At 41.4% G+C, this 27,965-nt stretch overlaps 1 protein-coding gene across 1 annotated transcript; it reads right to left on the minus strand.

Moving 5' to 3' along the window:
• Window positions 1–281: 281 nt before the first annotated feature.
• Window positions 282–27,246, minus strand: WNT8B (Wnt family member 8B). Its single transcript, XM_027528693.1, has 6 exons — window positions 26,934–27,246; window positions 5,136–5,169; window positions 4,249–4,387; window positions 3,279–3,404; window positions 1,985–2,127; window positions 282–1,776 (listed from the first exon to the last, which is right to left on the minus strand). Exons 1-6 carry the CDS (start codon window positions 26,996–26,998, stop codon window positions 1,231–1,233), a joined length of 1,053 nt encoding a protein of 350 aa, XP_027384494.1. The 5' UTR covers window positions 26,999–27,246; the 3' UTR covers window positions 282–1,230.
• Between the last annotated feature and the right edge of the window lie 719 nt (window positions 27,247–27,965).

The following is a 27,965-nucleotide window of genomic DNA, read 5'->3' on the forward strand; positions in this document are numbered from 1 at the left end:
GAGGAGAGGGCGTAGAGGTTACATCTTCCATGTACCCTTCCCCATAGCCCCAAGAATAAGTTCAATACCTGGAAAAAGAAAAACAGATGTCACAGTGACTGCAATAAATTAAGGTTCAAGGTACTGAACTTCCTATTAACAGTTTCATTGCAGAAAGTTTATATATTGAAGGAAAGTATCCAATTTCTGAATCCTGCCTATTTGAGAATCAGGTTGGTGAAAAGGAGAGATCCCAGCTTCTCATTCCTCATGACCTGTCTTCAGAGGTGCAAACCAGGGTCTGAAGGGAAATTAGCTTTATTTATCTCAGTCTTGGCTCAGGGGAATAAGACCCTTTGGGGAAGAGTAGAGGTAAAGTTGGTTGCTAGGAGAATGTAGGTTAGGAGCACAGAGAAGCTTATTTGAAAGGGTAGGAAATAACTGGCACTCTCCCCTTACCTCTTTCCTGGATGTTGTGGGTATGTGTCTGGGGCACCTTGGATGATTGTCTAAGAAGGTTGTTGCCCCACTGGCAAAGTCCATTAGAGACGTGACGGGGGTGAGTGGCACCCTTGGTTTTCATCAAGTCAGCACTCAAGCGTTATCACTTCCTCCATCTTCAACTTCCACCTCTAGGAACCAACCCCTAAAAACATGCTTTTTCTTGGGTCAGTTTCCGCAGTATCTCTTTCACAGAAAGAAGGAAGGATAAGGGGAGGAAAAGTAGAGATTCTTGGGGAGTCTATGCCAGTGGTTAGGGAATCAGAAGCACAGGAGGGCCTCTGCCCAAGGAAGGTGTGGCTGTGGCAGAGAGCTGACAGCAGAAAATAGCGGAGTAGGGGTAGAGGGGGGAAGATGGGTAAAAAAAAAAAGCCATGCTTTCTCTGGGCCCTGCATATCTCAGAAGGGTTCTTCCAGTTCCTAAGTTCCACAAGCTAGGTCAGGCATTAGGGCAGGTACGACTGGGAGAAGGAACGCCCATTCTCTTCGAAGTCCTGGCAAGATCAATGGCTCAGAGTCTCAGAACAGAGCTGTGTCAGGTCTCAGTGTGGTGGGCGGACGATGCCGACAGCAGAGAAACTTGGAAACAGGTTGGAAAGTGGCGAGCTCCGCAGAGAATGCAGCAGCTCTCCCCTCGGGATCCCTGGCCTTGGTAGTGTGGGGTCCCTATTCCCTAGATTCCTCACTACTGGGGTCTCTAAAAAAAGGCCAAGGACCAACGGGGAAACGAGAAGAGGGAAGAGGAGTCGCTTAGGGTTTTCTCCCAGGTTCGTGCGCCGCGCCCCCACGTGGCCGGTCCGCGCGGCTGCAGAAGTACTTGGTGACTCGCCGGCGGCACTGCTCGCAGCGGACCGCGCAGCACCAGTGAAACTTGCAGTTGCAACTGGACACGGTCTCGGCGCGGCGCTCCTCTACCGCCAGCCCGCAGTCCCCGCAGAGTCGACGGCAGCTGCGGCGCTCCCAGCGGCCCAGGGCCCGGCCGCGCCGCAGGCACTCTCTGCCTTCGGTGCCCAGCAGCCCTAGCGTCTTGTTCTCCAGGCAGTAGTCCGGGGAGTCCTCCAGGTGCACCAGCTCCCGCGTGGAGATGGAGCGAAAGGTGTCAGCGATGGCGCCGCGGCCCGCCGCGCTATTGCCTGCACCCTGCAGCAGGTCCACCTTGAGAGCTGCGTGGTACTTCTCTTTCAGGTGCGCGCCCACCTCTCGGAACTCCGGCAGCTGCAGCCAGCAGGTCTGCGTGGTGCAGCTGCCAGACACCCCGTGGCACTTACACGTGCGTTTCATGGTGCCCTTCACCGCCTGGGGAGAGAGCCAGGAGTGAGCGGGCCAGGGATTGCGCCCCTGGGGAGTCTCGCCCTCTGTCGAGTTGCGAGGCTTCCTGCAAGTCTACCTGGCCAGCCGGCTTGGTACCGCGTTTACCCAGTCAGATAAGACTTGACAGGCTGTCCGCACCTAGGCCTGGCAGTGGATGGAGCAGGTGCCTGATTCCAGGGGCTGCAGGACTCACCTTGCGGCCTGCCTCATTGTTGTGCAGGTTCATGGCTGCCCGAGCATCCTGTCCTGTCTCCAGGGCATCGACGAACTGCTTGGATATTGCCTCTCCGAAGCCCACGTTGTCGCTGCAGCCTCCCCACAGCCAGCCTTGGCCCCCTGGAAAACATAGTGGGCAGAAAGGCCGTTAAGCAGGCCGCAGAGAGCCTCCTGGGCTGCTGGTTCTAAGTGGGTTAGGGGGATTGAGGAAGGATTCAGGTGGGGCTAGTGCCCTCGCTCTAGATTAGTTTCACCCCAGATTTATTTTTGACACCTTTGTACTCCTAACTTCAGCCCATCCCCTGCTCAGGACTCCATGATGTAAGTAGCTACCAGGGGAGGCAGGTGTCTGCTTCCCGGGCTGTGTTTCTGGCCTTTGGGCAGAGTGTACACATGTTCTGCCAGAGGTTGACGTCCAGAAGGCACAAAATAGTGTGGAAAAGGCGAGGAAGGTGCAGACACTGAGGGGGAGAGAGGCCAGTTGAGGTAATATGGAACAGCAGTTGGCAGCTGAGGTGGAGGGCAGAGGCCTGCAGAGGACACTGGAGGTAAACAGGGGAAATGAGATAGGGAAGGGTGTAAGGTAAGGGAGTTAGAGAAGGTGAGGTTTGAGAAAAAAAAAAAAAAGACTGGCACTTTACAGGAACTGATCACCTTTAATGAGGCGAGAATGGGCAGCAGTCAGATTAGTGGGCTGTTGCGCTAAGTCAAGGAGAGTAGGTATATATAGGAAAACATATATATGCGGAGATACATTATTTTGAGGGGGTCTGTTTTTCCTCATGATTATTTTTGACTAGTTAGCTTTCAACAACTGGGGCAAGGAATTCCTGAGACCAGCCAGAGACTGGGATTGGCTGGGAGCTGAACGTAATTTTAATGTCCATTCCTTTCTTCCGGGAAGAAAGTGCTTTATTCTGTATAGAACGGTGGGGAGGACCTGGAGGGGAGTTTTAACTCCAGGCTATTTTGAGCCCTGTAGCTTTCCTTCTTTAGGCACTGTGGAAGGGCCCCCCTCCCATGGTTGAGGGGACTGTTCTTTTATCACTATTGTATTTAAATTAAGGGAACCTCCCAGTGAGAGAAGGGCTCCCAGCTACCTACAGCCGTGTTTGTCACTGTAGCGCTTGGGCTCAAAGTGGTCCACCTTGATTTTCCTCAGATTTAGACGACTACCACCCTTTTTCACTCCACCAAGTACCTGCCAAGCTTTTCATTGCCTAAATGAACTTCATTGGGCTGCCCTACCCACCCCCAAGATCACTACTTACCCAGTTGCCCATTGCGGGAGTCGTCACAGCCACAGTTGTCAAAATCCCCAAGGCTGCAGTTTCTAGTCAGAGTGTACATGACCCCAGCAGAACTGATGGCATGTACAAATGCTGTCTCCCGATTAGCTGACAGGAACCAAAAATTGAGTGAGTTGGAGGAATTACAGCCCCAAAGACATACCTTTAATACCATCATATACCCTCCTCACTGCTCTGTTCTATTGGGTTGGCCCAAAAGTTAGTTCAGGCTTTTCCACAGGATCTTATGGAAAACCCCAACAAACTGTTTGGCGAACCCAATATCTTGCCACCTTTATAATGTACCTTACTCTCTTCCAGGATCTGCTCCAGTCCTGGTCTCACCTCAGCTCTTCTCTCTTCCCATCTTTTCAGGTTACAGATTTTACGACTTAGTGGTTAGAGTATTGTTGATATGGGTGGCATTTAAGTGGGAAAGAGACCAAGAAAGAAATGAGGAAGAATCTGAAGGTCAGATTGTAAAGAACCCATCCCCACTTTCTCTTGGAACATGGAAGTCTGAGAGGCTTCTGAGAGGTGCTAGCTAGTCCTGAATCATTTCCTGGCATGGCCACTTTTTAATCTTCTGTATGGGAATCTGGTCTCCAAGTCAATTCCCATTTGCTCTGTACCTCTCTACTGAGCCTGCTAAAGGAAGAGGCTAAGAGGCATGAAAATATATGACCTCTACTTACCTACCTATTTTGAGGAGGCTAGGAGGCTGCAGATGGTATAGGATTGGGGATGAGATAAGGGCCATTTGTTGAGTAGAGAGGGTGTCAGTAAAGAAAAAGAGGAGCTGGAGCAAAAAACAGAGAAGATACTAGAGAGGGAGATGACCTGAGAGCAGAGACCAACAAAGGTAAAGAGGGGGCTGGATTCCATCCCTGGAGAGTGGGGCCCTAACCTATGGCCAAGGGGTCCAGGGACCTGTGGCTGAAGCTTTCCTTACCACTGCGAAGGCCACCATGGCTGGACAGCTGCAGGGCTCTCTCAGGGCAGTTCCAGCGGTCCCAAGCAAACTGATATTTGCATTCTTCAATTCCACTCTGGGCACCAGCTGCCACGCTGCTGGAGTAGATCAGGTAAGCCTGCAGGGACACAGGGGTCAAACTTCAGACTCACAGCAGCTGAACTTGGTAGGCATTTGCCTTAAAGTGGCTAAGCACATCTTTTCCTGCCCACTTTCCCACTCCTCCAAATTAATTACAGAGTAAGCACTTTCAATATGCTGTCTCATGTAACATCACAAATAACCTTGTGAAATTGGTACCATTTTATAGAACAGAAACCTAAGCTCAGAGAGGTGATGTAAAACAATTTGCTCAAGGTCCCACCACTAGCAAATGGTGGAAGTAGGAATGAAACTGGTGTTTCGTTAGACTCTAGACCTCACTACCTCTATTCACTGTACTCACTTCAAAATGAGACTCAGTTACACGATTTATGAATTTTCAACTGTTCTCATCCTATGAAGAAAACATTTTGTAGCTGGAAATATTCTTAGAGATCATATAGTAGAAAGCCAGCATTTTAAGGATGGAGGACGGCCTGCCCGCTGTGTGCTGAGAAGGATGGCTAACTATAGCCTGACACTACAAAAGAAAACTTTAATTCTGGCCATAAATTCAGAGTCAATATTCCTGAGTTCTTATCCTGGCTCTGACATTAGTTTTCTGTGTGATTTGGGGTGTATCCCTTTCTGTGCCACAGTTTTTCTGCCTAAAAGATACACAGTATAATAAAAGATGTGGATATAATGAAAAGATATTGACATGTATAGTCTTCAGTCAAGAAGCTAAGCTAAGTCCGAAGAAATCAAAGGAATTTTTTTCTTACCTTTGGACCAGTCATCAGGAAATTGTTCACTGACCTAGAAGAGAGAAAAACCACAGAGCGTAATAGAGATACACTGACTCATTTATGATGCCAAGAGTTTTAAGAATTACTTCAGCAAATATATAGGCATACCTCAGCGACATTCCTGGTTTGGTTTCAGACCACTGCAATAAAGCAAATTCTGCAATAAAGCCAATCACATGAATTTTTTGGTTTCCCAGTACATATAAAAGCTATGTTCACACTAGACTGTTGTCTATTAAGTGTACAATAGCATCGTCTTAAAAAAATACAATGTATGTACCCTAATTTTAAAAATACTTTATTTTTTAGTGGACTTTACAACCTTGACATTTGTTTATTTATTTTTGGCTGTGCTGGGTCTTCGTTGCTGCATGCAGACTTTCTCTAGTTGTTGGGGGACGGGCCACTCTTCACTGTGGAGTGTGGGCTTCTCATTGCCACCGCTTCTGTTGTTGCAGGGCACAGGCTCTGCAGCGCTGACTTAGTAGTTATGGTGACCAGGCTTAGTTGCCCCATGGCATGTGGAATCTTCCCGAGCAGAGACGGAACACAAGTCCCCTGCAGGTGGATTCTTAACCCCTGGCCCACCAGGGAACTTCTTTAAAAAAAAATAGCTTATTGTTAAAAGTGCTAACCATCCCCTGAGGCTTCCTGAGTCAATCTTTTTGCTGGTAGAGGGTCTTGCGTTGATGTTGATGTCTGCTGACTGACCGGGGTGGTGGTTGCTGAAGGCTGGAGTAGATATGGCAATTTCTTAAAATAAGACAATAAATTTCACCATATTGATTGGTTCTTCCTTTCATGAATGATTCCTCTGTAGTATGCAGTGCTGTTTGATAGCATTTTGCCCAGAGTAGAACTTCTTTCAAAATTGGAGTCAATCCTCTCAAATAGTGCCACTGTTTTATCAACTAAGTTTATGTAATATTCTAAGTACTTTGTTGTCATTTCAACAATCTTTACAGCCTCTTCACCATGGGTAGAGTTCATCTCAAGAAACTATTTTCTTTGTTCATCTGTAAGAAGCAACTTCTCATCCATTCAAGTTTTATCATGAAATTGTAACAGTTCAGTCACATCTTCAGACTCTGCTTCTAATTCTAGTTCTCTTTCCACCTGCAGTTATTTCCTCCACTGAAATCTTGAACGTCACAAAATCATCCATGAGGATTGAAATCAACTTATTCCAAACCCCTGTTAAACTTGATGTTTTGACATCTTCCCATGAATCCTGAATGTTCTTAGTTATCTAGAATGGTGCAGCCTTTTCAGAAGGTTCTCAATTAACTTTGTACAGAGGACTCATTCATGGCAGTTATAGCCTTAAAAAATGTATTTCTTAAATAATAAGACTTGAAAGTCAAAATTATTCCTTGAGTCATGGACTGCAGAATGAATGTTGTGTTAGCAGGCATGAAAAATAGCATTAATCTCACTGTACATCTCCATCAGAGTTCTCAGGTGTACTGTCAGTGAGCAGTCATATTTTGAACCAAATCTTTTTTTTCTGAGCAGTAATTCTCAATATTGGGCTTCAAATATTCAGTAAACCATGTTGTAAACAGATGTGCTGTGATCCAGGCTTTGTTGTTCCATTTATAGAGCAGAATTAGCATAATTCTTAAGGGCCCTGGAATTTTCAAAAGGGTAAATGAACATTGACTTCAGTCTATATCACGAGCTGCCTTAGTCCCTAACAAGAGTCAATCTGTCTTTTGAAGTTCTGAAACTGGCCATTGACTTTTCCTCTCTAGCTGTGAAAGTCCTAGATGGCATCTTCTTTCACTAGAAGGCTGTTTCATCTACATTGAAAATCTGTTGTTTAATTTAGCCTCCTTCATTAATTATTTTGACTAGATCTGGAATCTGGATAATTTGCTGCAGATTTACATCAGCATTTGCTGTCTGCCCTTGCATTTTTATATTATGGAGATGGCTTCTTTTCCGTAAGCCTCATGAACCAATCTCTGATAGCTTCAAACATCTCTTTTGCATCTTCCTCACCTCTCTCAGGCTTTACAGGATTAAAAAGAGTTAGGTCCTTGCTTCGGGTTAGGCTTTGGCTTAAGGGAATGTTGTGGCTGGTTTGGTCTTCTATCCAGACCACTAATACTAATCCTGTCTCCATATAGACTGTTTAATTTATCATTCTTTTTTTGGGGGGGGGGCTGTGTTGGGTCCTCATTGCTGTGCAGGCTTTTCTCTAGTTGTAGAGAGCGGGGGCCATTCTCTCGGTGCTGGGTGCAGGCTTCTCCTGCTGTGGAGCACAGTCTCTAAGGTGTGTGTGGACTTCAGTAGTTGCAACACAGGAGCTCACTAGTTGTGGCTTCCAGGTTCTAGAGCGCAGGCTCAGTAGTTGTGGTGCACAGGCTTAGTTGCTACATGGCATGTGGGATCTTCCTGGATCAGTGATCGAACCTGTGTCTCCTGCATTGATTGGCAGGCAGATTCTTCACCACTGAGCCACCAAGGAAGCCCCTCACTTATCATTCTTGTTGATAAGAATGATTCTTGTGTTCACTGGAGCAGCACTTTAAATTTCCTTAAGAACTTTTCCTTTGCATTCACAATGTTTGGGAAAGAAGCCTAACTTCCTCTCTAAACTTAATAATTTATAGCTTTTGATTTAGAGTGAGTGATTCATGTTTTCACTGGAACACTTAGAGATCATTGTGGTATTTTCAACTGACCTAATGCCAATATTGTTGTGTCAGGGAATAGGGAAGCCCTAGGAGGGGGAGAGATGAGAAGGGCTGGTGGGTAGATCAGTCAGAACCCACACATTTATTGATTAAGTTTGCAGTCTTATATGTCCTTTTAGGGAGTGACATAGAATATAGATTATAGAAGGCATAGTGAGTGTGTAATGTGAGGAGAGCCAAAGAGGAAGGAATTTAAGTGTATATGTGTGCCACCTAGGGACAGTAATATGATTAAAGGAAAGACGCTAACAGACAGTGGAAGATGGAGACGGCTCTACAGAATGTGGTTCAAGCAACATACTACTACTACATGGAGGTGTAAGCTTCCCATTCCCTTTACATACAGTTGCTGATGACATGACCCAGGCTGGTGTCAAAGGGTTTGTGTCTTTCTGGACCCTCTCAGCTCTTCTCAGGCCTTTGTTAAACTCCAGACTTGCATAAATACATATAATATATAAAACTCAGTTGTGTCTGACTCTTTGTGACCTCATGGACTACAACCTAACAGGCTCGTCTGTCCATGGAATTCTCCAGGCAAGAAACCTGGAGTGAGTTGCCATTCTCTTCTCCAGCTGACCCAGGGATTGAACCTGGGTCTCCCACATGGCAGGCAGATTCTTTACTGACTGAGCCACCAGGGAAGTTCCTTTATATATATATATAAAGGAACTAGGGTTTGAGGCACAATTTATTTATTTATTTATGTTTTGGCCATGCTGCATGGCTTACAGGACCTTACTTCCCTGACCAGGGACTGGACCTGGGACCCCTGCAGTGGAAATTCAGAGAGCTAACCACTGGACCACAGGAATTCCCCCAACTATATTCTTGACATCACTTCAGGCTTTAATAGGCAGCTCAAACTTAACATGTCCAAACAGTTTTGATCTTCACTGTCACCATTTCAAATCTGTTCCTCCCATTGTCTTCCTCATCTAGGGAAAGGACAGTTCTTTCTTCCAGCTGCTGGGTGTCATCTTTAACTCCTTCCTTTCTCTCACATCCTGTGTTCAGTCTGTCATCAACTCCTGCCAGCTCCAGTTCAAAATATATCCGGACTCTAACCAGTTCCCAACACCTTCACTGCTGTCACCCTGGTCCAAGCTGTCATTTCTCTTGCCTGGACTGTTGTTATAGCCTGCTAACTGAACCCCTTGGTTCTACCCTTATTCTTCTCATAATCTATGCTCAAAATGATTGATCCCTTTAAAAAGTGATCCATTTAAGGATGGGGAACACGTGTATACCTGTGGCGGATTCATGTTGATATATGGCAAAACCAATACAATATTGTAAAGTTAAAAAAAAAACAAAAAACATAAAAAAAGTGATCCATTTAAAATATAAATCAAATTTTTGCCACTCTGCTCAAAATCCTCTAGTGTTTTGTTTTGATTCTTAAATCTCACATAGAATGATAGCCAAATTCTTACTGTGGTTTATGAGATTCTGTGCAATCTGGTACCCAGTTATGCCTCTGGTCTAATCTCCTGCTACTCTCCCTTCACTTAATCTGCTCCAGCCAGACTGGTCCTCTTGTTCTTCCAGCACAACAGGTACTCTTCAGCCTCTGGGCTATTGCATGGGCTATCTTTCCTGTCTGGAATGCTTTCCCCATATAACCATATAGCTTGTTCCTTCACTTGCACTGGCCTTTTAATCAAACGTGTCATTTTCTCTGAGGCTTTCCTGGATCATCTATTTAAAAACTGCAACTTCTTCCACTCCCTCTCTCTGCTCCATATTTCTCCAGGGCACTTTTCATCATCTAAATGCCGTGTTTTACATCTTTATTTGTATATTCTCCTTCCACTAGATTGTAAGCTTCATTAGGCAAGGGTTTTTTTTTTTTTTCCCTCTTGTTTTTTTCTTTTGGTCTGTTTTGTTCACCAGATATTATCCATGCCTTGAACAGTGCCCGAGGATAGTAACCATTTAATAAATATTTGTTGAATGAAAGAACAAAGGAACTCACATTTAGGGGTGGGAGCAGGAAGAAGTATCATCTGAGGAAACTCAGAAGGAACAGCAATCTAGAGAGATGGGGAAAGGAGAGAATCCTTCATTCATGCGCAAGGTCTTACCCCATGAATATGCAATATCTCCCAAATCTTTACCTCCAACCCTGAATTCCATCTTGAGATCCAGAGCTACGTTTTCAAACAAATGCTAGACTTCTCTACTGGGAATGCTTCAGATTGTGAGGGCAATATGTTTATTTTTTTAATTTTTACCATTTAATATGAAAAAGCACACCTTCGAAATAACTTCAATTTAAATATTAACAATGAGAATATCATATGAAGACTCATGGGATGAAGACTCATGGGAAGTTTTAACTCATGGGTTAAAACTTGAGTTTTTTTCTTACAGGGGGAAACACACAGCTATTAGAAAGCACTCTCAAAACAGTATATTCTTCACAGGTTGGGGTGGGATGGGCAGTTGGTACAAGGGACAAGAGAATAGTAGATTATCTGTGAAAAAGTCCTCCTGGAGATTATAATTAGCCTGCCTCCCCATTCTCATGCTGTTTAAAAGTCACTATTATATTAAGAGAAAAACTCTTAAGTTTTTTTTTTTTAAGAGTTAAAAAAATTTTGCTATGTGTTCTTGAAATCAGCAAAGTGAAGGTAAGAAAAATAGGGAACTAAAATAAAAAAGATAAGAGCAAAAGTTAAAGAATTAGAAGCCAGTTTTATAGGGCTGTCTTTGAAAGATAATAAGACAGCAAATCTCTAGAGCCATCAAGAAAAGAGAAAAACAAATACATACAATTAAGTTGGTGTGTGCAAAGAAAATACTATAAAAGATTTAAATATATCCTATTTTCTTTAAAATTTATTTAAAGTACAGATGATTCTCTAGGAAACTATTATTAAATTTGCCTTATTATTAGGCAGAAAACCTGAGAGAGGAAGTTCTAGAGCCAGAGGGTTGGTGTCTCAGCTCTGCTACCTATTAACTATGTGGCCCTGGGAAAGAGACTAGTCTGTGCTCAGTTAACCTCAACTATAACTGATGGGGTTATGATGTGGCAACTTCAGAGGCTATTGAGATGGTCAGATGAGATAATACTTGTATAGGACATATGACAAATTGGGGGAGATGCTTACAATATATGACACATGAAGAGCTCTTACATATTAAAAAAACATTTTTTTTTTAAAAAGGACATGAACAACATAAATCCCAAAAGAAATAGAAATAGCCAGTAAACAATGGAGGACAGAATATTTAAAAGTTAACTCATCTTCCCTGCCAACTAGCCACTTCTGACCTCACTGTTTCCCACCCCACTACCCCCACCGCCCAGTCTCTCTCAATCCATTCTCGGCATCCAACCAGTTATTAAAACCCGAGTGTATCTTACCTTTGTAATATTTTTCACATACAAGTTCCCTCTTTTCTTTCTCATTGTCTCAGTGACTCTCACTGTTGCAGCCTGAGTTGTGGCCCCCGACCTAAACCACTGTAGAACTCTAGTGATTAACCTCTCTACTTAACAGTTTTTATCCACTTCCTGTCAGGTACGGTTTGAGCTAGATCAATCTTCCGAAAGCCTGATTCCAATGGCATCCTACTCAAGAATCTTTTGTAGTTCTCCAACTCTGGCCACTTAAGGCCCTCCATAATCTGACCCGACATCCCTTTCCAGCCTCATTTCCCATTAAACACCCCTACTTGTCTAGTCCTCTACTCAGGCCTCTGCTGTGCTTAGTTGCTCAGTTCTGTCAGACTCTTTGTGACCCCATGGACTGTAGCCCACCAGGCTCCTCTGTCCATGGGATTCTCCAGGCAAGAATACACGGAGTGGGTTGCCATGCCATCCTCCAGAGGATCTTCCCAACCCAGGGATCAAACCCAAATCTCCTGCATTGCAGGCAGGTTCTTTACTGTCTGAGCCACCAGGAAGCCCCTAGTCAGGCCTAACCAGTTGCTATTCTTGGAAATCCATGCATTCATGCCTCTATGCCTTTGATTATGCTGTTCCATTAATCTTACCTATTCTTAGTATTGTCAGCCAATAGTGCTGGGACAACTGGATAGCCACATACAAAAGAATGAGGTTGGATCTCTACCTCATACCACATAAAAATTAACTAAAAATGAATTATAGACCTAAGTGTGAGAGCTAAAACTACAAAACTCTTAGACAAAAACACAGTTTTAATTTTTCATGACCTGGAATCGGGCAACGGTTTCTTAGATATACCAAAAGCACATGTCACCAAAGAAAACATAGATAAATTAGACTTAATCAAAATTAGAAATTTTTATGCTTCAAAAGACACCATCAAGAAAGTAAAAAGACACCCCATAGAATGGAAGAAAATGTCTGCAAGTCATATATCTAGTTAGACACTACCCAGAACATATAAAGAGCACTTCAACTAAAGAGTGAAAAGGCAAATAGCTCAATCTGAAAATGAGCAAAGGACCTACTGTATGGCACAAGGAACTCTACTCAATGCTCTGTGGTGACCTAAATGGGAAGGAAATCCAAAAAATAAGGAGTTATATGTATACACATAGCTGATTCACTTTGCTCTACACTGGAAACTAACACAACATTGTAAAGCAAGTATACTCTGATAAAATTAATTGAAAGAAAAATGGACAGAGGATCTGAATAAAAATTTCTCCAAAGAAGGTGTACAAATGGCCACTAACTACATGATAAGATGCCAAACATCATTGCACACGTCCTAAGGCACTTCAGTCATGTCTGACTCTTTGCAACATTATGAACAATAGTCTGTTCATGGGATTCTCCAGGCAAGAATATTGAAGTGGGTGCCATGCCCTCCTCCAGGGGATCTTCCCAATCCAGGGATCAAATCCACATCTTCTGTGGCTCTTGCACTGCAGGCAGATTCTTTACTACTGAGCCACCAGGGAAGCCACATTGTTAGTTATCATAAAAATACAAATAAAATACACAACAAGAATTCACACCTACTAAACTAAAAAAACTATAACAAGTATTGTCAAGAATGTGGATAAATCAAAACCATCATACATTGCTGGTGGGATTACAAAATAGTGTAACTACTTTGGAGAATAGTCTGGCAATTCTTCAAAAGGTTAAACATAGAGTGACTATATGACCCTGCAGTTCCACTCCTAGGCATTTACTCAAGAGAATTAAAAGCATGTGTCCAACAAAAACTTGTAATACATGAGTGTTCATAGCAGCATTATTCATGATGGCCCAAAAGTGAAAACAACCCAAATGTCTATCAAGTGATGAATGGGTGAATAAACTGTGGTCTGTTCATACAATGGAATATTATTTGGCCATAAAAAGGAATGGAGTACTAATGCTACATGAATGAACCTTGAAAATATCATTCTAAATGAAAGCCAGACACAAAAGGCCATACATTATATGATTCTTTTTATGCAAATGTCCAGAACAAGCAATTCCATATAAACTTAAAGTAGATTAGTGGTTGCCAAGGACTAAGGAGTGGAAGAATGGGACGTGGCTGCTAATGGATAAAGGATTTCTTTTTAAGGTGATGAAAATGCTCTAAAATAGATTGTGGTGAGGGTTGTACAGATTTTTTAATATCCTGAAACCCATTGATGTGTACGCTTTAAGAGGGTAAATTTTACAATGCATGAATTATATCTCGATTAATATGTAAAAAAGAATAGCAAGGAGAGATAAGAAAGCCTTCCTCAGTGATCAATGCAAAGAAATAGAGGAAAATAATAGAATGGGAAAGACTAGAGATCTCTTCAAGAAAATTACGCTACTCTACACTATGCTAAGTCACTTCAGTTGTGTCCGACTCTGTGTGACCCCATAGATGGTAGCCTACCAGGCTCCCCTGTCCCTGGGATTCTCCAGGCAAGAACACTGGAGTGGGTTGCCATTTCCTTCTCCAACGCATGAAAGTGAAAAGTGAAAGTGAAGTCGCTCAGTCATGTCCGACTCTTAGCGACCCCATGGACTGCAGCCTACCAGGCTCCTCTGTCCATGGGATTTTCCAGGCAAGAGTACTGGAGTGGGGTGCCATTGCCTTCTCCTCAAGGAAATTAGAGATACCAAAAAACTTTTCATGCAAAGATGGGCACAATAAAGGACAGAAATGGTATGGACCTAACAGAAGCAGAAGATAGTAAGAAGAGGTGGCAAGAGTACACAAAAGAACTATACAAAAGAGATCTTCATGACTCAGATAATCACGATGGTATGATCACTCACCTAGAGCCAGATATCCTGGAATGTGAAGTCAAGAGGGCTTTAGGAAGCATCACTACAAACAAAGCTAGTGGAGGTGATGGAATTCCAGTTGAGCTATTTCAAATCCTAAAAGATGATATTGTGAAAGTGCTGCACTCAATATGCCAGCACATTTGGAAAACTCAGCAGTGACCACAGGACTGGAAAAGGTCAGTTTTCATTCCAATCCCAAGGAAAGGCAATGCCAAAGAATGCTCAAACTACTGCACAATTGTACTCATCTGACACGCTAATGAAGTAATGCTCAAAATTCTCCAAGCCAGGCTTCAACAGTATGTGAACCGTGAACTTCCAGGTGTTCAAACTGGATTTAGAAAAGGCAGAGGAACCAGAGATCAAATTGCCAAAATCCACTGGATCATCAAAAAAACAAGAGAATTCCAGAAAAACATCTATTTCTGCTTTATTGACTATGCCAAAGCCTTTGACTGTGTGGATCACAATAAACTGTGGAAAATTCTTCAAGAGATGGGAATACCAGACCACCTGACCTGCCTCTTGAGAAATCTGTATGCAGGTCAGAAAGCAACAGTTAGAACTGAACATGAAACAACAGACTGGTTCAAAATCAGGAAAGGAGTACATCAAGGCTGTACATTTTCACCTTGCTTATTTAACTTATATGCAGAGTACATCATGAGAAACACTGGGCTGGATGAGGCACAAGCTGGAATCAAGATTGCCAGGAGAAATACCAATAACCTCAGATAGCAGATGACATCACCCTTATGGCAGAAAGCAAAGAAGAACTAAAGAGCCTCTTGATGAAAGTGAAAGAGGAGAGTGAAAAAGTTGGCTTAAAGCTCAACATTCAGAAAACTAAGATCATGGCATCTGGTCCCATCATTTCATGGCAAATAGATGGGGAAACAGTGGAAACAGTGACAGACTTTATTTTTTGGAGGGCTCCAAAATCACAGCAGATGGTGACTGCAGCCATGAAATTAAAAGACACTTGCTCCTTGGAAGAAAACATATGACCAGCCTAGACAGATTATTAAAAAGCAGAGACATTACTTTACCAATGAAGGTCCATCTAGTCAAAGTTATGGTTTTTCCAGTAGTCATGTGTGGACGTGAGAGTTGGACTATAAAGAAAGCTGAGCACTGAAGAATTGATGCTTTTGAACTGTGGTGTTGGAGAAGGCTCTTCAGAGTCCCTTGGACAGCAAGGAGATCCAACCAATCCATCCTAAAGGAAATTAGTCCTGACTATTCATTGGAAGGACTGATGCTGAAGCTGAAATTCCAATACTTTGGCCACCTGATGCAAAGAATTGTCTCATTTGAAAAGACCCTGATGCTGGGAAAGATTGAAGGCAGGAGAGAAAGGGGCCGACAGAGGATGAGATGATTGGATGGTGTCACTGACTCAATGGACATGAGTTTGAGTAAACTCTGGGGGTTGGTGATGGACAGGGAGGCCTGGAGTGCTGCAGTCCATGGGATGGCAAAGAGTCAGACACGACTGAGCAACTGAACTGAACTGAACTGAATATTTTAAAAATGTTACTTATTCTTAAATTAGTATCTAACTCAAAAGCCACAACCAGTTTCTTGAAGATTCACAGCAACTTTTTTCTGCCTCATATAAAGGTTTTTCTGTATTCCCTTATACTCAACTTGAAGTAGAGGCTGTCTTAGTTATCATTGTATCCCCTCCAGCTCCTAATATAGTACCTTGAACATAGCAAGTACCCGATAAAAATAAATTAAAAGATTTTGCAAAAATAATGAGAGGATCATCAGAATCAATAGAAAATTCTAGGATAAAAAGGACTGAAAAAAGATTTGTGGGGATATGAGAAAGAAGTTTGTGGCAAGCCTGTGCTCCCACTAATTTTCTAGCATGGTGAGCAGATGAGCGTGGTACATTAGCAGATCATTCCACAAGAGCATCAATGAACACTGAGCATATGTACACAGAGGTTGATGTTATAATCAAAACTTTTAGCAACGTTAATCTGACACACTTAATGCTATGTATAATTGTTATTGTGCTTCATAGCAATTAGGCATAAGTAGCAAGCAATTTACATAAATAACTGTAGTTAGTTTTGCTTTTACGCTGCCAAATAAAAATTTTACAGTTGTTTCCTCTCCTTTGGTTAGTCCTCCGGTATATAAACTGATCCCATATAAAGTTTAATTTTTATCACACAAGTAATAAGAATCTCTTAGATATATAAGGAACTCTTTTGGGTGCTCTACCTGTGTCATCGTTTTCCATTTTTTTATAACAACCCCATGGAGTAGTTACTGCACGACTTATTGGGTGTTTATTCTGTGCACACAAAATACTCTTTTTAGTGCTTTACATGTTTTAAGCTCACGTAATTATTACAACAATTATATGAAGTAGAAGCTAGTATGTCTTCCATTTTACAGCCACAGACACAGAAGCAGAGTGTTGGTCAGTGTCCCACAGCTAGTTAAATGGTAAAGACGGAGTTGGAACCTAGTCGGTCTGATTTCTGGAGCATGTACTCCCTACTGCTGTGCTTTTCTGCAACTCATATTTCTCTTGCTCTTATTCCCACATGCTAATTGAGGACTCCCAATCCCCGAAAATTTCTTGGTATTTCTTGGAGGTTTTAGGGGTGTTTTGCCCACAGTCATAAAAGGTTCAGTTAACTATCACCTTGTCTCTGCTGACTTTCTATTATTCCATTGCTCTAACTCTTTCTTTGGCTTCATGCCCACCAGGCACCCATATCTGCCAGGTTCTGCTTTATCTACCACTAAGTCCCCTGAGTACATTTTGGGGCACTGTTGCTGCTCACATTGGGCTCAAGAGATGAAAAAACAGGGACAAACAAATGTACTACACTAATGCAAGATATTAATAATTGGGAGTACTGTACAGGGGAGAAGGGGAGCAAATAGATGTGAATTCTGTACTCTCTGCTCTAATTTTCTGTAAACCTAAAACTTCTCCTTTTAAAAGTCTATTTTTTAAATGTCAGGGCAAATATCTTTTAACCCCTTTTAGAGTTTTACTTTTCCATTTCGTATCAAAACTGCTGTTTGTGTACAAGTCTTACAGGGTTTCATGAAACTGTTCTTTTGTTTTTGCTTATAACCCCCTCCTGGTCACCCTCCAACCTCCTCCACTGGACTGAAACTGAGGGGCTTGCTAACAAATTCCAGTGACAAGATTTAAGAGCTGATCTTCTCAATTCCTTTCCTTTAGAGAGAATGCTCTCTTAGGAAGACTCCACAGTTACTCCTTTAGATAAACTTCTGGGGCCTGAGCCCGCCCAGTTTTCCTGATCTGCCTGCAGTATGCCGAACCCAAGCAATGATCCCAGCCTGGAGCCCCTTCATATGGTGGCCCTTTCAAAGGGTGCCATCTTTGCAAGGAAATAGGAAATTTTTTTTAAGTATTAGACTCTGGCAGGCTACAGTCCATGGGGTTGCAAAGAGTTGGACATGACTGAAGCAACTTAGCATTCATGCATGTAGACATAACTAATTGAGAATGGGAACCTGCAATTTTGTAGAACTTTCTGCGTGCATGCGTGCTCAGTTGCTCAGAAGTTCTAGAGCCTGCCAGGCTCCTCTGTCCATGGGATTCTCCAGGCAAGAACACTGGAGTGGGTTGTCATGCCCTCCTCCAGGGGATCTACCCAACCCAGGGATCCAACCCACATCTCTTATGTCTCCTGCATGGGCAGACAGATTCTTTACCACTAGCGCCACCTGGGCACTCTTTTCAGTTCAGTTCAGTCTCTCAGTCGTGTCCGACTCTTTGCAACCCCATGAATCACAAAAGTTGAAGCACGCCCACTCTTAGTTGTATCTAATTGTGGGCAAACACTATCCAATTAGTTTTACTTATTTCTCCCTATTTGTAGGCTTTCTCCAAACTAGCGTAGTCCGTGAGGAGGTCTGTAGCGCATCACCTCGTGCTCTGAGTGGTGAGGCAGCCCTCATGAGGACACATGCCTGATTCTGTACAGCCCCACAGCACAGACCAGCGCAGGCCCAGGAAGGAGCACTGAGCATGCTACCTGCAGACTTACTCATCCCTTTGCATGACCAGGACCTTGTTACTGCACTAAGTTTGTGGACGCGACTCGCTATCCCCTCAGTACGAGAGTCCCTCCCAGGAAAGAACTCAGTCTCATGCAGCAAAGCTAACAGGCCAGCCTCACTGATTGGCAAGTGTAACCAGATACATTAGAACTCCAGTGGTTGATATAGCTTCACTCTAAGTTAGGATTCCCTTTTCCCCTTCCACACATGTTTGTTTTTTGTTGTTTTTTTTTTTTTAAACAAAGGTTCTAAACAGAATTTTCCAGGATTTGGTGTTTTCTTCTCAATGCCCAGGACTTTCATCTCTATGCCCTCTGATCCCCTCCTTGGTTCACTCTCCCCACAAGTCCTTGAGTAACAGGTTTGGCTTCTCTTTGCCCTTTGAGGTCCACAGAGAGTCTCTGGGTCATGAAGCCCTAGTTGGCTCGATTCAAGAAGACAGTCTGGTAATAATAACTTTGGGGTGAAACCCAGGGAAGAGGAGAAGTGGTGGTAAATGAATGTAGATACAGATCTTCAGCTGGAGCTGGTGGTTTGGTACAGAGAGATTATAGGGGAAAGGAGGAGAAAGGTTGAGGGGAGGGTCCAGACTAGCGGAGCTGCTGGCAGATGCCACGGTGGAAAACTTTCTCTTAGAATGTATGTCTAACGGCCGGGTGTTTCACCTCATGGAATTTACAAAATCCACTGGGCCGGGGAAAACCCAAGGATAGCTCTTCCTGAGCAAATTTTATTGTAACTCTAGCCTCTGCAACATCGGACCTGCAGAGCACAGACACAGATATGTACATACACACAATTATATACGTAGAAGGCAAGCCTTACTGGTGACTGAAATAATATCTCATTGATCCAAACATTTTCACTATGTTTGCTGATAGTACCTAAGGAGATTTGAGCTAGAAACAATTCACTGTACAACTAGAAAGAGTTAAGTTTAAATTGCAGGCTTTTCCAAGAGTGACCAGCATGACTAATTCTTATACATTGTATAGTAGAAATAATTGAAATCAGGCTTTTTCCGATTTAGTCATTGGATGGGATTAGAAAGTAGAAGGCCCAAGATATTTAAAGTCTTGAAGGGAAGAGAAGGATTCAGTATTTCAAAGATAAGCTTCCTCCAACTTAAAAATTTGTCAGGAGGGAACAGAGGTGATATCAATGGAGAGATCTATTTCAGTGGAGAAATAGATCTATTTCAGAGGCCAGATTACAGCGAGTAAACAGTTGTGAAATGAAATCAACCAGCATAGATTCACTGAAGGAGTGTGGATGTGAAAGGAAAGAGAAATGATTGTGGTGAAGACTGGAGCCAAGTGAGGGTTTTTTTCAAGATCGGTAGGAAAGGAAAAAGTAACGAATGTGTAGTTTTGGCCGTATCCCCATTATCTCTTTCATGGTTTTAAACTCCCTCTCATTCTTCAAAAGGAAGTCAACTCTAAAAATAATTCTCAAGCTGTTTTATATAAATGTGAATTTTCTATATTACAATGCAGTGCCCTAAAATACTAGGAAAAAGTGTTATACATCACTCGGCTATAAAGAAAGAAATGTTAAACAGATGCTTCAGTTTTAACAGTTGTCCTTAACGCTTATATTAAAATCCCGTGATATCTCAGATCTAGCCCTTGCCAAGTAACTACCGGCAAAGGCAAAGATAATATATAATAGCCCACAGTAATAGCCCGCAGGCGACGATGTATCACGCAGCTCTGCAAAACAATCTCAGGCAGATTCCTTTCCCAAGGAAATCGCAAATTTCAAGGGATAATCTTTTCCCTTGAAACTGAAAAGGCATTTGTATTCCAGGATATTTTATAGAGCGGTCTTTCTGTCCTCATATCCCTCCTTCTTTATGTATTGTAGCAAACTCTGCTGAGAAACACTGAGCTACAGAAAAGCACTTCAACACTTAGCATGTAAATGAGGACTCTAACTGGGAATAAACTGAACTCATTCTCTGTCCTGTGGTCTCTAAGTGAAAGCTGCTAAGGTACAGCTCAAACCACTCTTCCCAGAAAGCCTGGGATTGCAGGAACCTCTTCCAGGATTGTTACGAAGGCATAAAACTTTGTTTTGTTTTATGATCTTTAACATTCGTCCCTGTAGTATAGACTTTAGAAAATATTCATGTTCTCAGCTGCATTGATGGATCAGTCAATTGGTTTATGTCAGGATCAAGGAGGAAGGTATGTATGGTAACTGTAAGAATTATCTTACAACACAATTCGGTGACCAGTTCAAGGTGGGAAAATTGACAAGCGTTGGCACTTTGGTACCATTTTCATTACTTAATGGAACTAAATCCAAATGGATGGTAAAAGTTTTCTTTCCTCAATCTGACCCAATTATCAATTTCTGTTGCCTTTGCTAACCAGCCACATCTCAAATAGAAATAAACTCAAATATCTGTTTGAGTAAATTTTCTCTTTTCACTAATTTGTGTTCTTGATTTTCCCCCAAGGGCAGTCATATCTATTTGATATTCCCCCAAGATTCCCTCTAATTACTGGCTATCAAGATCTCTCAGGCACAAGAATCCTTTTCCTATCCTTCTTTTGCCTATTTTGAACCGTGGTAGTATTTACCATGGAAGGTTTAGACAAAGAGAAATATATGCAGTTGACAATAATACAAAAAGTATAGATGAAGCAGGATGAGCCAGCAGTTGATAACTGTTGAAGCTGAACTATGGCAGGTCATTCTATATGCTACTCTATCTTTCTAAGAAAATGTTTATAATATAGAATTAAACAACAGAATAAATAGTCTGAACAGAACCAACCATCTGTGCAGTCTAGTCTCTACCATATGCCTTAGATTAACATGAAGAAATACCAGACAGGATAAAACGGTTCAACTATCACTATTTATTAGCTTGGATATTAGTATGAAATGAAATCTTCAAAGTCTGATATGGAGGGCCCGAGTAAAGCAAAAGGACTATGATTTATGGTAGCAAAAAAGAATTACAGTTTTGAATGAAGGGGAATTTCTCATTCTGAAGGATGGGTTAAGCTTGACCTAGTAAACATAAGAATTTCATTTAGGGAATTGCATAGAAAGATTGAGCTATTGTCTCACTTACAGGGTCTTTTTGAGGCTGCTGGCACATAGCCTCACACTGTGCTGGTACCGGAGGATGCTGAAGTTGGGAAAATATCCTATTAAGAAAGGTGAATTTGAACTGGTCAGACAATAGTGGATTTAAATGATCCCCTTATGGTTTGATTTCTCTTGGTCTGGAGAAAGCTCTGATCTTAGAAGCATACAGTGAAATGATATGATCAATAACAAGAGCCAACAATAAAGATCGAGAAAAACAAACCGTAAAAGTTTGGCTCATAATGAGACTAGAGAGTCTGTCCAAAGTGGATGGTAGTTTCTTTCGAGAGGCCCTCAGAGTGTAGGTATATTTCAAATGGGAGGCAGTGGGGAGTGTTGTTTATGTGAACCAGGCTCAGAGTTCCCCCAACTATTAACCCTGCCTGATCTTTTACCTAGGAAGAAAAATCTGCTTTCTGAAAAATGAGAGTTTATCCTAAGAAAAATTGTATTGCCCCATCTCTCTAAACTCTATGAAATCTCCTCTGCCTTTCTGATGGAAATAGGGAAGAGTTTTTTGGGTGTGTCTGGTTTAAGATCAACTCTATATATTTATTCTATATGTCTCCTGGTCGTGCAATTAAATTAGGAATATTGGGTAATTTGTTTTTATATTGGCTAGTTACTTTGATAACAAAAAGGCAAAAGAGCTCTAAAGATTCCCAAGTGTTTATTTAAAAGCTGTTAAATGAAAAATGATGAAATGGAGGATACCCATAATCATTCTTGGACTCCTGGAAATTCTAACAGATGCTACAAATATATATCTTTATTCTTAGGAGAATATAGTCAGAACTAGCTCCCTTATGTTACAAGTAAACTTTTAACATCAGAGGCAGTACAGATAGCACAGAAGTTTTTGCACTGATCTTCATACAAACACAAACCTGCTGTCTTGAAAAGAACAGGTAATTTGAGTTTGGGGACAAAAGCCAGTACTTCATATATCTAATCCAAATCAAGAGGTAGAAGATAGTTTTCAGTGAGATGAAAGGAATGAAATAAAAGTGCATTCTATGGATAATTAATGTAAGAGACAATTTAAGTAAGCTAACAGAAGAAATACTTTTAAAAATTAAAATATTAGCCAGGTATAAGCTTTTGTTTCTCAGTGCCAGACTTCTGCATGTTTGTCAGACTAAACTTAATATCATTAAAAATTCCCAGAAGAATTGGAGTGCCAGACAGAGAAAAAAGTCTGGCCATAGTATGAAGTAGCACGGTCCAGTATTCTGGCTACTGAGCTACAAATCATGGGCAGAGGAGACAAAGCAGTCCTGTCTGACACGGGATGGTTTGGTGGCTCAGTGTAGCAAGTGATGTTGAGTCAAATTCCTGTCTCATTACTAACAAGCTATGTGTCTTTGGCGAAGTTACAGAGTGAATGCTCACTAACTATTGGTTCACATCATTATTATTCCTGAGTATAGATTGTGTCCCAAGACAAATCTGGGACAAAGCCAAAGCTAAAAATAAGTTCTCCTTTCTCAGGAGCCTATAGCTATACAGCACTAAGAACTTCAGTAAGCCAGGCAACTTTCTATTTTTAAACTACAAAATATGAAAAATGGAGGCAGAGGTAGCTAATTCAATCTAGGAAGACTTCCTGGAGGAGGGAATACCTGAGCTAAGTCTTTAAGGATGAGTAGATGGCAAGGCTCTGGTGAAATCTTTGGAATCTTTTAGCCAAAAACCCATTTCATCCAAATGTGAGCAGATGAAATCCTTTAGAAATGCCCTGATTTATAATAATAATAATCAGCCAGCAGATTAAGAGAAATTGATTATATGAGTTGGATAAAAAAAAAGAGCAAATGGAGTCCAGGAAAAAGGGATTTTATTAATAGTCCCAGAGATAATAGCATTACCCAATATAGAGTAGCATTAAACCAATTGTTCCAGCTGAGAAAAAGGGGAAAAAGTAAACTCTTTCCATGGAAGAGAGAGGGTTTGGTTTGAAATCTCTTTTCTTCTGATCCTTTTAAAAAATATCCCAATTTGCTTATTATTATTGTTGTTTAGTCACTAAGTCGTGTCTGACTTTTTGTGACACCATGGACTGTAGTCTACCAGGCTCCTCTGTCCATGGGATTTCCGAGGCAAGAATACCAGAGTGGGTTGCCATTTCCCTCTCCAGGGAATCTTCCCAACCCAGAGATCGAACCCTCGTCTCCTGCGTTGGCAGGCAAATTCTTTACCACTGAGCCACCAGGAAAGCCCAATTTTCTTTCTATAATGTCATAAAAAGAAGATCTTTCTTTGTATCACATTATCATCCACACACACAAAAATGAAGATGTATCATGGAGCAGTGTCGTCATCGCTTCTACAAACTGGTTTTGCAAGAAAAGCTGTAATGAAGTGTCTCCTCCAGACCTCACAGTCTTTGTAAATATAATAGTTATTATATTAATATTATTATATGTGGCAAGAGATACCGAGACTCTGAAAGAAACAATACATGGCTCCACTGTTGAGAAATCAACGACAAAATGGAAATTAAATTTCAGTAATCGTGTCGCAAGCCCTTAGAAGGACTTCCTACTGTGCAGCTGCCAACCTAATCCACCTCCAAGTTACTCCACAAATCTCAAGCCATTTTTTTTTAATGGGCTATAAACCTTTTTTATTGAGCAGGGAAGCTATTAGGTATGTGAATCTTTCATATTGGCATATTATTTTCCAGATTCCAAAGCAATTTCACACACCTTACTTTTTATGTCCCCAACTTTGAAAATCCCCAACCTCTGTGGGGATGAGAATCCTCTTAGTTTGACGAGATGGAATGGATTCTCACCCGATCGCATCTGTTCTTTTCATATCTATCAGAGGGAAGGACTCAACAAAATCTTAATATGCAACAAATCACCATGAATTCAATCATTTTTAAATGAGTGTGTTTTATTATTCATAATTTATATGAAAAATAGTTTCACATACATGCAAAAAATAATAAACTAGAGATGATAGTCAGTGAGAATATGGACTCAAGCCCCCCCGCCCCTGACAACACACACACATAATCTCAAATCAGGGGTTTTGCATGTCATTATCAGATGAAATTTCAAGAGCCATAGAAAGGTTACCCAAAAAAATGCACATGCAGAGAACCAAGGAAATATATATTTCAAAGCTGCCTTAAAACCCTAAGTTTTCAGATAAGTTCTTTCTCTCCTGCAGAAAAGAGACTGACCCTGTTTAACTCCTTTGTAAAGAAGGAGAGGTAGTTAAAAATCCCCCTTAAAGCATGAGGGCAGAGCCAGGGCTAGCATCTACCCCCCAGTGCATCTTTCTGATTTGGTGATTGAGTGGAGCAGAAAGAAAGAGAAGTGGATAGTACTGAGCAAGACCTAGTATCATTATGAGACATCATTTGGAGTAAAATGAAGGTAAAAGTTAAGAAAAAACATGTTCTAGGCCTGTTCACTCCAGATAAATACAAGTATTGGAAGTGAAAAGTCAAATTGGCTTATCTCTGGCCACCATTATAGCCATCACCATCTGCTTGGCTGTGTTATGTGCTCATACAGTCCCCTTCTCTCTCTTTCTTAAGCCATTAGGATTAAGACAAACAAATTCAAAGAAAATATTATTCTCAAGTTATTAAAGAAAATTATTCTCAGATAAGTCCCAACAAAAAGGAACTGGGGAGAATGCTTTTTTCCTCCTAATTATCTTGCCCTGAGATATCTAGTAAAACTGCAGATTGTAGGTGAATGTCATCTTTATTCTCTCCTTTTCAAGCTCAGGAATTTCTGTTGATAGACTCCTTTAGACAGCAATTTCAGGAAAGCCTACAATTGAACAGCCAAGCAGAAATTGTGGTTCTCTATTTGTTAAATGCTTTTGGGATCCTTACATAAAAGGTTGATAATGAAGTATTAAGAGAAACTCTGAAAGGCTGCGGTTGGTCAAATTTTTCTTCATGGCACAAAGGGAAGGATGACCTTATGTAAAACCCTGATAGTTCCATTATAAGAATAATCAAGATTTAATGTGAAGCTTAAAAATCACTTTCAAATGCTACCCAAATCAGACTCTTGGCAAACTATAAATGTTGCATTCAAATTGGGGCTTATAGGGGAAAGGCAATTAAAATCTAATTGCATTATACAGGAGATTTGTACATTTTCTCCTCAAAGTCAGGCGAGGCAAGAAGGGGTTCTTAAACCCTGTTTTTAAATTAGAACTTTCTTTCACATCTCTTTTTTTCTTGTCTCTTTTTGAATCCAGACACTTGAATTTGGACAGACAAGCAACCCAGCCACCTTTCAGCGTGGCTGTGTCAGTATCGGAATGAAATGAACATGACCCCCTCCAGCAGGGAAGGAACACACAGTAAAGGTATTTTTATAGAACAATTCTTCACACTGCCCTGGTGACTGGCGAAAGGAATCTCGTGTTTCTCTTTTGCTGATACTGAATCAGCTGAAGAATACCATGAACGTCAGTAGAAATGCTCTGAAATAGTCTCCTCTCCCTTTTGTCTTTTTGTTCTCATGGAGAGAGAAGACAGATTTTTTTTTTTTAACATGACATATTTAATTAAAATGCCAATTAAAAACTGACCAGTTATTTGGTAGTTCAGTTTATAATCATCGATGTTACAAATTATTGTGTTAGCTTGCAAGTTGTTGTACTCATTTGACACACTTCTGATCGACTCTCTAATACAGATGGATTTACTCATTTAAAATTAGAATACACTCTCAACCAGCATAGGAAGCTGATTTTAGCAATGAAATTCCTATTTTTGTTTTCTCAATAGTTTATGCAGCAATTGGATTTATATCTTGATTACATAGATGGGCAAGGCTAAAATTGATAAAGAGAGAAACTGAGTTTATATTTTAATTGGGGAGAAATTCCAAACACCTAGCGACATGTATCTCCCAGGTCTTTCTTCTGTATGTTATTGGATACCTGCTTGTTAACATTTCCTTATATAGATATTTATATGGTTTCCAAGAGCTAAATGAACAGGATGATAATATCATCTATGATTTGTGTAATGGTTTATAGATTACAAAGCATTTTCAGACACATTTTCTCATTTTCTGAGCAATTTAGAAATATGTGTAAAAGGAATAAATTAAACACATTTGTAGAGAAGTTTATGTTTCTAAAACAGTTTATTTCAAACATGTTTGTTAACCTGGTACCAACTCAGTAGCTTGAGTAAATTTTTCAGTGTCTAGGAAGTGTTGATATGAGCAGTTACTTAGAATATTCTGAAAAAAATATTTAAGTCAGAAAGTGCAAAATAAGATTCCATTGAATTTTGTCTCCCGCCTCCACCTCAAAGATCAGATTCAGCTTACAGTAGATCTTGCTCTGAACCACCTCTTCTTCACCACAATGCTGACATCAGAATTTGGTAAAAAGAGCTACTGTCCGTTTCCCCCAAAATGACTTGAATATATGTGGTCCGGCAATTTACAAAAGTAAGGACCCCCCATCTTATAATCCATTCCTATATTGCCAAGAATCTTAAAGATTTACTAAAACTGACCGTAAATTTAGAAAGAGTCCTACTCCGTGGAACAATTTTTTTTTCCCTAGGAGAGATCCCAAGGCTTCCTCCAGTTCTAGAAATGAAAATAAGCTCTCTCCAATAGATTATACACAATTACCTATTCCCAGTTCCAGGTAAGAGTCCAGGTTACTTACCAGGTATGGCTGAGTTGGAAGACACAGGTGAAAAGAAAGATGCACACAGAAGGCTTCACAAGCATCCTAATCCTTCGGAGTAATAAGGATAGGGAATTCTAAACTTTGGGAGACAGAGAGGCAAGACGGAAAAGTATCCTCCTCAGTGGTAGTGGGGTGGAATTCCCCTCACACCCCAACTTCCTTGGTGTGTAAGTGATCCCAAACAGAGTTAAGGGGAGGTGAAATGGAGCTGCCAAACTTCCAAAGAAGAGATTATCTCCTTAATTAAAGTTTTTTTTTCCTCCCTAAGTCCTTCAGCCAATCAGAACTCAAGTGCCAGAGAAAGATTGATTCGATCAAAAGAACACTCCAGGATCCTCTCCCAGACAAATGCAGAAGAAGGGGACGAGGAAAAGGGGACAAAGAGAGGAACACAGAGAAAGAGGACAAAGAAAAGGGGTGGGGGGGGAAGGGACATAGCAAATCCCCTCCACATAATCACTGCAAGGAGTCTCTCCTCCCTCTGCCTCCTCCCACCCACCCCAGCCTCCCCCACTCAGGCATACTCACCGCAGACACAGACACACGGAGAGGGGAGCCTGGTCCCCAAAGGGATTTAGAAGGAACTGTGTTTTCCTGACTGTACTTTGTAGGGCTTTGAGACTTCATTTGCATTCAGTGTAGCTTTCTTCAGAAAAAAATATACCATGAACCGGGTGAACCTCAGCGCTCTGATTTGAGAATGCAGGGATATTACTCAACTCTCTGTATTCTTCAAGTTAGAATGAAGCTTGGGCACCTTTAGGAGCCTGTTGGTTTCTTCCTTTCAACTTTTCCATTAAACACTTACTTGTTGAACACATTACTTTTTCAACCCAACACTAGACATCGTGGACATTTTTTAAAACCAAAATAAGATTTCTGCCTTAAAGACACCTACAACCTAGTAAGGTGATAATATAAGAATGTCATTTAATAAGGTATTAAATTGCTACAAACTGAGTATAAATCATGTAGGCTTATTTGGGGAGGGTTTTCTGAAGAAGGTAG

The sequence above is a fragment of the Bos indicus x Bos taurus genome, chromosome 26 (genome assembly GCF_003369695.1).
Source record: "Bos indicus x Bos taurus breed Angus x Brahman F1 hybrid chromosome 26, Bos_hybrid_MaternalHap_v2.0, whole genome shotgun sequence".
Lineage (NCBI taxonomy): Eukaryota > Metazoa > Chordata > Mammalia > Artiodactyla > Bovidae > Bos > Bos indicus x Bos taurus.

Excerpts from the sequence above, each read along its gene's own strand:
- WNT8B (XM_027528693.1), bottom strand. The coding sequence starts at position 26,998 with ATGCTTGTGAAGCCTTCTGTGTGCATCTTTCTTTTCACCTGTGTCTTC. Across the intron at positions 4,388-5,135 it reads TCCTGATGACTGGTCCAAAG|GCTTACCTGATCTACTCCAG; the intron begins GTAAGAAAAAAA and ends GTGTCCCTGCAG. Across the intron at positions 1,777-1,984 it reads ACAATGAGGCAGGCCGCAAG|GCGGTGAAGGGCACCATGAA; the intron begins GTGAGTCCTGCA and ends CTCTCTCCCCAG.